Raw genomic sequence first — 12,930 nt, 5'->3', positions numbered from 1 at the left:
TTTCAAGTGAGTCATATTCAGTATCACTGTTTACATTTACTGAATACATGAAACAACCTGCATGTGTCCAGAACATAAGTAAACAACTAGACGTCAGCACAGAAACGACATTATATTCCATATTTAAATGTCTTTTCACCACCAGGATTTAGTTTTTGTTTTGATTTACCGCAGGTGTGTTCTTCGGATAGATCTCGCAATGACACGGTGGCATAGCCAATCCGTTGTTTACCACTGTAGTCACGTTGTGCAACAAACAGACCAAGGAGAATTATTATTATTATAATTTTTTGTAATTCTTGGTGGTGTGCAAAACGTATGGAATCCAATATATTCCATATATATATATATATATATATATATATATATATATTTATATATATAGAAAATTCTGATTTATTCTGATGAAACCCTAGTCTGATCCAGCTGATGGGAATTCACCGCGACCTTGACCGTCTCCCACCGTCAAAGTTAAAAAGGATCTTTCTTATTGCCTTCTTCAATAATGTCCAAATTACATTACATTACATATTTACACAAATGTAATATAATGAACTTGCTGTGTCTAACTTCACTGTTATTATCTTTTTTTTTTTTTTTGGCTGTGTTTTGTTTTCTGCAGTAAATGGATTTGTTTGAATTGAACAAATCAAACAGTTACGAGCCCACCTAAGCCTCTCTAGATTTGTCAAAGGTCAGTTGAACGCAAGGGTCCGAGTTGTACTCACACAGACGAAGAGCGTGACGACGCCATGTTGAGTTTAGACCTTGAGTTGGCCATGGGAGGATATTTGATGTTGGAGTACTCTCTCTCCTTCATTTTACTCCTCTGCAAAGTAACAACATCATTACTATGCGGCTTCACTTTTCTCCTCACTAATTGGTTTGAATTAGATGGCAAAGATCCACAATGAAAACACTTTGGAGCCCTACTGGGATCGTTACCATGATAAGTCCCCCCTGGGTGAATATTTTAAAGCTTTGGATTTTGTGTTTGACAACATCCAGGAAAATACCTGCTCTTCTTCCAGTCTTTTCTGGGCTGTGTCTATGTACTGCTGCACGGCCATGTAGATGAATTTGTACTGGGCCTCTGTCTGTACCATGCCGGACCGCTGCTGCCGCACCCTCTGGATGATCTTCGGGATGTCAATATCACAATCAAGGCCTGGGGCACAAACATCCACATGCATGCATAACATGCAGTAAAAAAAACACAACCAAAGTTCAGCAAAAGTCCAGAACAAAAACGTTATAACAGATGGATTTATGTCAGTTCATGTATTCAGTATGATAGGATCAGTGAGGATTGTGTTGCAGATCAGGTTGAGGTTTATTCAAAAGCAACAACAACATCCCTCCATCCATTTTCTGAGCCGCTTCTCCTCACTTGAGTCGCGGGCGCGCCGGAGCCCATCCCAGCTGTCATCGAGCAGGAGGCGGGGTACACCCTGAACTGGTTGCCAGCCAATCGCAGGGCACATCCAAACAAACAAGCATTTGCACTCACATTCACACCTACGGGCAATTTAGAGTCTCCAATTCATGCATGTTTTGGGGATGTGGGAGGAAACCGGAGTGCCCGGAGAAAACCCACGCGGGCACGGGAAGAACATGCAAACTCCACACAGGCGGGGCCGGGGATTGAACCCCGGTCCTCAGAACTGTGAGGCTGACGCTCTAACCAGTCGGCCACCGTGCCGCCGCAACAAAAACAAAACAAAACAAAAAAGTTTTATTGAATTTGGTAGCTACTTTAATAATGCAAATGAAATAGCAGAACTGCTGACACCGACCTGATGATATAGTCTGGTGGTTATAATGGAAGCAGTTCTGGACAACATCCTGATGACAAACAAGGTCAAAGAAAAGCACTTGGGCTTTTTCTTGATGGAAAGGATGTTTTCTCTCTTTTCCAAATTGGTTTCAGCATGAGTCACTGGCATCTCGTCAAAGTTGAGCTTTGCTACTTCAACTCGTATTCTTTCTTATCCGATGAGCCACGAAGACTAATGGATGCGATAAGCAAACTTAAACCGAACACCTTGGAAATTCTTGGATTTGCGATAATTCTGTATTAAGTATACATTTTAATACAAAAAAAGGTGATCCTACCTTGGCGGTTAATAATATCAATGAGGATGTCAATGACGATAATGGTGCCCGTCCTTCCAATGCCGGCACTGTGGCAACAACAAGAACGAAAGCTCAGTCTATGCGTGAAGAAAAGAACGCGTGAACATAACCCGAAAAACAGAGTTGGCTGATTTCGCCATCTCGGATAGATAATGATTTACTTTGATTAAGCCCCTTTGGCTAGCTCAGTCAATAGACACTGAGAGTCTTAATGTCAGGGTCATGAGATCAGCAGCGATTTAGAGGTCAAGAACGTGGTGTCTGACCGTAAGACCACAGGACTGGTAACATTCTAAACAATACACAGGGTGGGACAGGAAGCGGGGGTGGTGGCGGCGTGTGGCGTGTGGCGTGTGGCCCGCCAGTTGCCCACGGCTGTCCTAAACTGCACAACTTGCTTTTTGTACCTGCAGTGGACGACAATGGGACCAGATTCTGGAATGGTCCTCTGGGTCCGGTTGATCTCCTCGAGAAACCAAAGGACTCCTCCGGGCTCGTTGGGAACTCCGTGGTCTGGCCAACTCAGGTATTGGTAATGCCAGATGTACCTCAGAGGTTCTCCCTGTGAGGACCAAAGTTAAAAGAAAGACCGTAAACTTGGGGCGTTTGATGCGTCACAAAATATACACTCTCTGGAGGAAAGCCACAATTCTGTTTTCAAAATAATTACTAACTTTGACAAAGCGTTGGTCAAATTCAACAAGGGACAAATTTCAATAAGAAATGCTAAGCCGTGCAAATCCTTTAAGCTTCAAATTTGTAGTTGGAATTTGAAGTTTCGTAGGACAGTCAAGCCAATATTACTTTTATAACGTCCAAAATTGGATCATTAAACCAAAGAAAGCCTCTCAGCACGTTGTGCGTCATTGCTCGTCTCCAATAGAAAATGAATGAAGAAGTTGTGTTCTGAAGTTCTGAGGTATACATTTGGAAGTACAGTTTGGGCAGCGAACTTGTGATAAAAATGGCGTCATAGAATGTGAATTGGTTGCTTGGCTATGCACGTTTAACAGAACATGTAGAAGAACACAATATGCGGGAAAAAAAACTTTTTGTTTCTTCATCTTTATCCAGATCTTCACCGAAAGGTAATGTCTTTTTTCCATGGCTTGCGTGTGGTCAGTGTAAGCGAACTCAGCTTCCCCAAAAATGTGATTAGCCACAGCTAATTCATGATTTAGCTTTGAATACTTTTTTTTTCTTCATAAATAAAATCACCATTTAAAAACACGCTCTTTATGTTCAACTTGGGCTATCTTCGTTTGATGATCTTAAACATGAAATTGTTGGAGAAGACTTGGAGAAGTGAGCAAAAACGTTTTCACAGCATTGTATACTCATTACAATAATACAAGAAAACAACAACAACCTTGGTTTAGAAATGATTACGGTTATGTGGCTTGGCGTGCATCTGTTGACTGTATCCTTGAGAGCCAGCAGGCGATCTCCCCGTAAGCACAAGCACGGATTTTGTGTAACGGGTTAGATAATCTGACCCCGGGTCACTGTGTCAACACTGATTGAGGGCAGAGCTTTCCCTACCCGGTCCAGACGGGTCACCTCCAACTTCCGAAGGATGTAGTCCTGAGACGGTCGCTCGTCCACATTTCTCACCAGCACCCTTCCAAACTCCACGGTGGCGTGAAGGTTGGGCCAGTAACAGACGCATTTGTTCTACATCGAAGGAATAAGACAGACGTGGTGGTGATGAGTGGGGGAGGTTGCGCGGTGGTGGTTGGAGGGTGGGCCAGCGGGCGTTTGTAAGAATTAGACAAACCTAAAGAACTAGATCCACTCAAGAGGCTTTTGCAATCAGCTTAACTGTCATACTATCCTTGTTAGCTGCCTCCTCCTCCTTCTTCTTCTGACATACACGCACCCCCACGCACACACAAGAACTGTGTCAAACTCATTTTTGTCGAAGGCCGCGTCGTAGCTATGATTTCCCTCAGTGGGCCGTTACCACAGTGAAACCATATATGTTCAATCGCCTTATCTGATTATTACAAATTGAGGGATAACTAGTTTTGAAATCAGAAGACAAGGATAACAGTTTGTTCAACGATGCACTAGAAGTAAAGGTGCAACATGAGCGCGTAATAATCACCAAGGCGCCGTACACCGCACAGTTGAACGATGCTGCATGATATTACAGTCGCTAACGTATTTTTTGCACGCCCGTTAAGGATGTTCAAATATGACTTCCATGTTAATGTTGTTGAACGGATGTCCAGTTAAGGATCTAATGCTCGCTCTAGTGCTTAATTTTTGAAAGCGTTTCCATTACAACGTAATACACAGCAGCTATACCCGTCCTCTCTCCATCTCCTTCGTGGTCATGACGATGACGTGCGTGTTCTCCTGATGCACCATCTTCCAGAAGTCACTGACAGTATTCTGTAGGCACCCTTGGGTGGCGATGAAGAATTTGTCGTCGTCCGCCTGGCGCCCCTCTTCCTGCGAGCCCTGCACCAAAAGAACCTGAAAGATCCTGATATCATGCAAGTTAAAACTAAACTGACAAAAGGGCGTGACCGTTTAGTGAAGTTCACGTTTTACACCTCATACCAATAGGGGGCAGCATATCACCAGGATTACATTATATTAAACGATGAACCCAAATTCCAGGTATGCAAACGGATGTAACTTCATTCAACAGAATATTCATCAAACGCAAACTCACTCTAATGTAGTTGGCGTTGATGTAGTCTGAACCGGGAACATCTGGATCTGCGTCTCGAATTTCAACCCGAGTCGTGTCAACTGAAACAAAAATTTAAAACATCATGAAATCACAATGCAGGGCTTTGTGACCTCACTGATGTTCTCTGGCTGTCGGCAAGCTATCGCAGCCACATCAGAGGCCTTGTCTGCTTTGTCTATTTGTGTCACTCTTTCTTTCCACAGGAAGCCAGTGAGGCAGGAAACAGCAGCTTGCGCTACGACTCACAAGGGAGGATATTCTTGTATCTGTTTTTACTCTTGTTTTCTGGTTTCATGCCTTCCTTCCGGGGATACAGCAGCTTGCACTCTTGCTGTTGAAGTACCTGCGGGGATCCGAGCAAAAGAGAATGTGTTTTCGGTCTCATTACGTGGCATGCACAAGATTGAGTGGGACAAAAGTAGCATAGCGTCACAGTGACAATGACACCCGGCCCTCACAAATGCACAAGGTGAAGAAAATGGAAATAAATAGAATTGGTCCACCCCATCATCAAAACTGCCCCCCAGGATTTGTTTCTAGGCCAGCCTGTCAAAATATTGCTTCCCATAAAACTGGTCCATGGTGCAAAATAGGTCAGGGAACGCTACACTCGGGCACTGTGACGTTGCGGGAACAGAAAAGGGCCCTCCCCAAACTGCTTCTGCAAAGTTGGAAACGTACCATTGTCCAAAATGCCCGGATAAGATGAACATGAAAGATGAAGGGGGATTAGGAGGTCTTGTCCAATTCCTAATTGTATGTAACTTTCGCCATGAAGAGGAAGTAAGGAATCACATGGTTTGCCTGTCTTATCAACTTCATCTTAAATTTACCAACGTGATTCCTAAAAATTGCTTTATTATTGCTGAGGGAAATTAATGAATGATCTAGTCTTGTTTTTGTTCCATTAGTGTGCACTCATATCAATATTTGGATTCCATTCTGCCAGTGGTCTTTAATTACTTGGTAATACTACTAATTCTTTGTCATTCTTCGGTCAAAATAAGGATTATAATTATATCACAAGGAATTACAACAGACGGCACGTCGGCCGACTGGTTAGAGCGTCAGCCTCACAGTTCTGAGGACCCGGGTTCAATCCCCGGCCCCGCCTGTGTGGCGTTTGCATGTTCTCCCCTTGCCTGCGTGGGTTTTCTCCGGGCACTCCGGTTTCCTCCCACATCCCAAAAACACGCGTGAATTGGAGACTCTAAATTGCCCGTAGGTGTGACTGTGAGTGCAAATGGTTGTTTGTTTGTATGTGCTGTGCGATTGGCTGGCAACCAGTTCAGGGCGTATCCCGCCTCCTGCCCGACGTTAGCTGGGATAGGCTCCGGCGCGCCCGCGACCTTCGTGAGGAGAAGCGGCTCGGAAAATGGATGGATGGATGGATGCATCTAATACTTAGTATGGGAGCAAGCGGGAATGAAGTAAAAGAAGATCAGCGTACCGGGAAACAGATCATTAAAGTGTAATGAAACAAAAATAATGTCACTGCCTCGCTCCGACACTCCATTTTGATTTGGTTTGATCTAATAAATAAAACCCAACACAGTACACAACATGAAGATAATGAACAGGCTGCAAGTCAAAATCAGGTACATTTAGTGAATAAACTTGATTATTGGCCATTTGAATGCCAATGGACCACTTTTCATTGGGTAATGTTAATCACTAAGTGTATAGTGTGAAGGCAACATACCTCAAATTCTTCCCAAAATCCTTGTTTGGGCTTCTCTGAATTGTCTGCTACCTTGTTGAGCTCTCGTACTCGATTCTCAATGTTAGCTGCATTTATCCTTGTGGCATTGAAGGGCTGTTTAAACAAGGAGACAATATGATATTAAATAGAGCAAAACAAGTTATGGTGTATCGTGCCTCTCATCCAAAATCAGCCGAGATGACCCGTGACCCTGAATAAGGACAGCACTAGAAAAAGCCTGAATAGACGGCTATTTATTGTATGTATTGTAACACCACTCGTCCTCAAAAATATAGCCCGATACTGCATATCACAAACTGTACAAAGGATGCTACACATAAACAGAGAAATCCGCGATTATATTGCCAACTATGTCCTCACGCAAAAGTTCACAGGTGTGCGTTTGACTGCGGGATAGTGAAACTGTCACGATAAAGCACGCAAGACATATTTAAGAACAAAACTTTCTGTTAATCATACCTGTTTGAGGTGCACTACGATGCCGCTCTTCTCCACCATGGGGTTCTTTTTGTAGTGATCCACCAGATCTGCCAGGGTGTCGAACCTCTCGCCACCGCCTACGTCATATTTACCATCCTGCTGGAGAACATCACTCAGAATTCAACTACGATAATGACAAAAGACTTTTTTTTACCATTGCACCATGGCGCTGAGGTACCTGGTAGCGGATCATCACGTGGGTGACTTTGGTCTTGCGGTCGACGTTCTCGTGCTTCTCCTCGTGGGTGAGAACCGAGAGGACAAAGTCGCCCGGTTTGCTCTGGCTCTCTCGAACCAGGAAGCTGCCGGCCTTGCCTTTTTCTGTGAGCAGTTTCTCAGCGTCTCGGCCAGAGAGGTGGCCGTGGTACCACCTGAGGAGAGAGATGGTGTACCAACACACGGACAACAACAACACTCAATACAAAATCCATCCAGCCATCCAGCCATCCATTTTCTACCGCTTATCTGAGGTCGGGTCGCGGGGGCAGTAGCTTTAGCAGGGACGCCCAGACTTCCCTCTCCCCAGCCACTTCATCCAGCTCTACCGGGGGGATCCCGAGGCGTTCCCAGGCCAGCCGAAAGACATAGTCCCCGGGGTCTCCTCCCCGTGGGACGTGCCCGGAACACCTCACCGGGGAGACATCCGGGAGGCATCCGAATCAGATGCCCCAGCCACCTCATCTGGCTCCTCTCGATGTGGAGGAGCAGCGGCTCTACTCTGAGATCCTGCCGGATGACAGAGCTTCTCACCCTCTCTCGAAGGGAGAGCCCGGACACCCTGCGGAGGAAACTCATTTCGGCCGCTCGTATCCGGGATCTCGTTCTTTCAGTCACGACCCACAGCTCGTGACCGTAGGAACGTAGACCGACCGGTAAATCGAGAGCTTCGCCTTTCGGCTTAGCTCCTTCTTTACCACAACGGACCGAAACAAAGTCCGCATCACTGCAGACGCCGCACCGATCCGCCTGTCGATCTCCCGTTCCGTTCTTCCCTCACTCGTGAACAAGACCCCGAGATACGTGAACTCCTCCACTTGGGGCAGGATCTCATCCCAGACCCGGAGAGGGCACTCCACCCTTTTCCGACAGAGGACCACGGTCTCAGATTTGGAGGTGCTGATTCTCATCCCAGCCGCTTCACAATCGGCTGCGAACCGCTCCAGTGAGAGTTGGAGATCACGGCTTGATGAAGCCAACAGAACCACATCATCAGCAAAAACCAGAGATGTAATACTGAGGCCACCAAAGCGGACCCCCTCTACGCCTCGGCTGCGGCTTGAAATTCTGTCCATAAAAGTTATGAACAGAATCGGTGACAAAGGGCAGCCCTGGCGGAGTCCAACCCTCGCCGGAAACGAGTCCGACTTACTGCCGGCAAAGCGGACCGAACTCTGACTCCGGTCGCGCAGGGACAGAACAGCCTGTATGAGGGGGTTCGGTACCCCATACTCCCGAAGCACCCCCCACACGACCCCCGTACTGGACTGGGTGTTATCAGCCCACAAAAAAAAGTATCAAACAATAATTTTGAACTGTAGTGGTGTTTTTAGGCCACAAAAAGTGCTTAAATATAACGCAATCTGATTTAACGGATGAACCCCTCCCTATATTAGTCCGTTAAATCGAGGTTCCACTGTATATTAAAAAACGATTTTGCATTTTTGTCATGAAATAAGACTCCTCCCAACAAATCAGGTTCTATTAAAACATACTTTTTTGTTTTGATTGTTATTGTGGTTGTAGGTTGGGTCACTGACGCTGTAATGGTTGACTTGCCTGACTCGTGTTCAGGCAGCATGGGTTCAAGTCCCACTCAGTGACAGTGTGAATGTGAGTGGGTGGGCAGTTTTTATGTGCCAGGTGACTGACTGGCGACCAGTTCGAGGTGTGGTCCGCCTTTCGCCTGAAGTCAGCAAGGATAGACGCGAGCCCCCCGACCCAGAATAATATTTCGCAGTATTTAACAAGGTATGTGGATAGTTTGCAGAGGCGTACAACTGAACTGCATCATACTGAGAGTAGTTACTACTATTTTGACCAACTGCAGAGATCAGAATACTGTAAACATCTCAGTATAATACAGTGTAGTTCTACTGTACTGCAACCTACAACCACGATGATAAAAACTATATATAGTAGAATCAAATTTTGTTTTACGGGAATTTAGACCTTTGGGACTGATATGTAATAACCAGTGCATTGTTCAAGGAATGTTGATGTTTTATTTAAGGTGCAGTAATGCGGCATAATTGCCTGCATTAGCCCCTACTTTAAAACAAAGCCATGTTTTATTATTGTGGACATCTTTTTCAGCTTTTTAGGGGCGAAACTTACCGCTACAGAGCAAGAAGGAAAATCGAAAAAGCTCACCCTGAGGCTAGAAGGTGTTATCGGAGGAAGACAAATGATCAAGACAAGCAAGAAAGAGGATCTGTGCTGAAGAAGACTTAACAATCTTACTCCTTCCTGTGGGGAAAGTGCTTCATAATGTAGCCGCAGGGTGCAACAAGTTGTGCGTGCCGATTCTTACTTGAACACTAAGATGCAGTGCATCTGGAAAGTGTTCACAGCACTTCATGTTACAATATTACTTCTTCAATTGACGATGATGGCTGATGTGCTTAGTTTGACCTTCAAAGCAGCAAAAAAAAAATAAAAAAAAAAAAAAAAAAAAAAATATATATATATATATATATATATATATATATTTTTTTAAATGCCTGTATCCTACCCTTCCCTAGATCTGTGCCTCGACACAATCCTGTCCCCCAAATCTACTGACAATTCCTTTGACTTCACGCTTGGTTTGTGCGCTGACGTAAACTGTCAACTGTGTGTGTATGTATTACCAAATTATGCACAATCAACTGGATTTACCACTGGTGGACACCCATTAAGTTTTAGAAATAACGCAAGGATGCTTAGTAGAAAAAAGATGCGCCTGTGCTCAATATTGAGCTTCATGGCAAAGGCTGTGAATACCTATGTGCGAGTGATTTCTTTTGTTTATCTATTTGTAATTTTCAAAAATATATTTATTAAAAAAAACATATTTTTTACATCACCATTATGGGATTTTCCGTGTAGACGTTTGAGGTAAAAAAATAAAAAAATAAACGAACGAAATGCAGAAAGAATGAAGCAATGTGAACACTTCCCAGATGCACAATACATGCAAATCCGCTTTTTTTCCAAGACACAATAATAATCACTTTTTGGGGATTAATGAATCAATCAGGAGTTGGACTGCAACACTTAGTTGCCCCTGAATCTTAATTCTTAAGTTTACCAATATATTCTGGTCATTATAGGATGAGTTTGGTGTGGAACAAGCCCCATCAAACATCTTTGGGATCGAACTACAACAGAGATCGCAAGCCAGCAGGGCTTCTCTCAGGTCCAACATGATGAAAGGACAACAATCCCAACAGACAAACTCAAAGTTTTAGAAATACCTGTGATCAGGAATGTATTTTACAATATTTTGTCAGAAAAACCCCCAACTTTTATGTCCAATTTATATTCCATCTCTGTAGAGATACAAGCCTGTCAAGGGTGCTGCAATCGGCCAATGAAAGGAAAGTGCGCTAAAAGCTTCACTAATGACACCTCTTAGATGGCTTAACTGCCTCTCCAACTGTAAAAAGCAACACTGAAATCTGTGGAATGAAGAATTTCACCTAATAGGAATAAAAACTTTCTGTAGGCAGATAGAAACGTCCAAGTAGTTTGAATGGGTTTATGTAAAGTAGCAACACATTCTGCTGACCTTCCATAGGGCTCTGTGTATATTTGCGCATTACTGTATGCAATTGGCAAACTATTTATGAGCACGGACGTGAGGGCGGCACCTCTCAGACGTGGGGTCTTTGCAGTTGAGCGGGTACTTGAGCTCGATGACATGGCCGTTCCTCTCGCGCAGCAGGTCCTGTTGTTCGGTGTAGTACTGCACCAGCTCGGCCAGCGTGGCGAACTTCTCGCCCCCGTACAGGTCATAGCAGTCCCCGGAGTTCTGGATCTTGATGTGGGTCACCTCATCGTTGCGCCTTCGCGAGGAGAGGGAGAGTTATTTTAGAGGTACGCTAATGCCCAGCAGACGTGTGAAAATACCTCCCACACGTGTTCCCGCATAAGCAAAATATAGATCACGTGTATTTGCCAGCACCCACTCACACACTTTAACCGTTTATGAGCTTATCAAGCCATCTGCTGCTATTCAAGGTTTCTTTTAACAAAGTTTATTTGAAAATTGTTTCAATTGTTAAACTCCTCACCACTCCCATTTTATTTTTGCAAAACGAAATTATACTACTATATATGCACTGTATGCAAAAGTATCTACAGTAATACATACACATGGACAAAATTGTTGGCATACTTTCGTTAAAGAAAGTAAAACCCACAATGGTCACTTGAAATGAAGAGACAAGACTGGAATATGCCAAAATGTATATTGATGAGCCACAAAGCCTCCGGGAGAATATCTGTTGGACAGATGAGAGGGGGGAAGAAAAAAAAAAAAAAAAAAAAAAAAAAAAAAGCTTTTTTGGTCTGTAAACATGTTTAAGGATGCAAAAATGACGCATAGAAAGAAAAGAACACTATCTACTGTGAAACACGGAAGAAGCGTGGTTAGGTTTTGGGACCTCTTTGCTACATCCTACACAGCGTGTTTTGAATCTGTGAAGGGTACAATGAAATCTCAAGACTATCAAGGCCTTCTGGAGCGGAATGTGCTGCCCGGTGTCAGGAAGCTTGGTCACAGGTCACGGGTCCTTCAGTCGGATAAAGAACCAAAACACACAGCTAAACACCCAAGACTATTCCATGAGTCCTTATCTAGGTTTGATTTAACATCTGTGGAAGGAGCTGAAGCATGCAGTCTGGAAAAGGAGCCCTTCAAATCTGAGACAGCTGGAGAAGTTTGCTCATGAGCAGCTGCAATTGCAATTGCAATAATTGTCTCAAAATGTTGTGATAAAAAATATTGCATGGGCTTTATTTTGTACAGTGCTATTTTTACTTTATTTTTTTTTACCTTCAAGGTATTCAAAACATTCTGAGACTGTTTCCTAAATCACATGGTGATGATGCAATATCAGGAGCAAATGGAGATTCGGTGTCTTCCTCAAGGACACTTCGAAAAGTCACACTTCAGTTTGGGAGATTTGCTGCGATTTTGGTGTACTGTAATATACAGTGAATAAACTGTAATATACAGTGAATAAACTCTAATATTGTGCTCATTGTGCATTTGATGACTGCAAATGGTCTGACAGCAGAACTCATTTTGTCATAAGAAGTGATCACAATGCGAATAAAAAAAACAATGTCAGGTAGTCTGCATTATTATAACGGACAGGAAGCAATGTAACTGTAAATTTATGAATAGTGAATAGAGTCACTCATATCACACACACATTTAGCCACATGCACAAAAATGTCTTGGTCAGAATGAAAAAGAAGCCTCTGTGGGGAGTGACAAAGCAGTGCAGGCCAACGTCTGATTGACTGATTATTATCATTGAGATGTGTATCAATACTTTTGTATTGCATTTAGTGCATGTTTCTTTATCCCTTTGTCCCATGATCCATCGCCTTCTCTTTTTGCATTTCCCGGTAATTGCTTAATAGCTTTAGTATTGGCTGTTGGCCATGGTTCCATAGATTTATAGTCCTGTTCGAGTTCCACTTCAACGCTCACCCCTTACACTGCAACATTGGTTGTGTCGTTCCCAATTAAATAAAGTAAATACACGTTGGTTTATTTAGTCCACCAGAGTTTGTCTCCTATCTCCGAAGGGTCGGCGGTTCAAATCTGCTCTCGAAGTGACCACGGGCAAGACACTGAACCCTAAATTGCTCCCGGTGGGCCGAGCGGCGCCTT

General features: G+C 43.8%; 1 protein-coding gene across 5 annotated transcripts in view; it reads right to left on the bottom strand.

Moving 5' to 3' along the window:
* ptpn11b (protein tyrosine phosphatase non-receptor type 11b) overlaps positions 1–12,930 on the bottom strand; it is a 39,799-nt gene that overhangs the window by 6,784 nt on the left and 20,085 nt on the right. For 2 of the 5 annotated variants that reach the window (XM_061671871.1, XM_061671879.1), the window contains exons 3-14: positions 10,895–11,089; positions 7,222–7,414; positions 7,023–7,142; positions 6,543–6,656; positions 5,087–5,183; positions 4,820–4,899; positions 4,447–4,602; positions 3,679–3,810; positions 2,544–2,698; positions 2,116–2,183; positions 1,017–1,168; positions 729–829 (exon numbers count right to left, since the gene is read on the bottom strand). In XM_061671871.1, coding sequence (XP_061527855.1) covers positions 729–829; positions 1,017–1,168; positions 2,116–2,183; positions 2,544–2,698; positions 3,679–3,810; positions 4,447–4,602; positions 4,820–4,899; positions 5,087–5,183; positions 6,543–6,656; positions 7,023–7,142; positions 7,222–7,414; positions 10,895–11,089 — 1,563 coding nt within the window. Of the gene's footprint in view, positions 1–728; positions 830–1,016; positions 1,169–2,115; positions 2,184–2,543; positions 2,699–3,678; positions 3,811–4,446; positions 4,603–4,819; positions 4,900–5,086; positions 5,184–6,542; positions 6,657–7,022; positions 7,143–7,221; positions 7,415–10,894; positions 11,090–12,930 lie in introns of those variants that run through there. The other 3 variants (XM_061671889.1, XM_061671906.1, XM_061671897.1) reach the window with 3 other exon arrangements.

The sequence above is a fragment of the Phycodurus eques genome, chromosome 1 (assembly GCF_024500275.1).
Source record: "Phycodurus eques isolate BA_2022a chromosome 1, UOR_Pequ_1.1, whole genome shotgun sequence".
NCBI classification, from domain to species: domain Eukaryota; kingdom Metazoa; phylum Chordata; class Actinopteri; order Syngnathiformes; family Syngnathidae; genus Phycodurus; species Phycodurus eques.
This window is presented reverse-complemented; position numbering and strand designations above follow the sequence as displayed.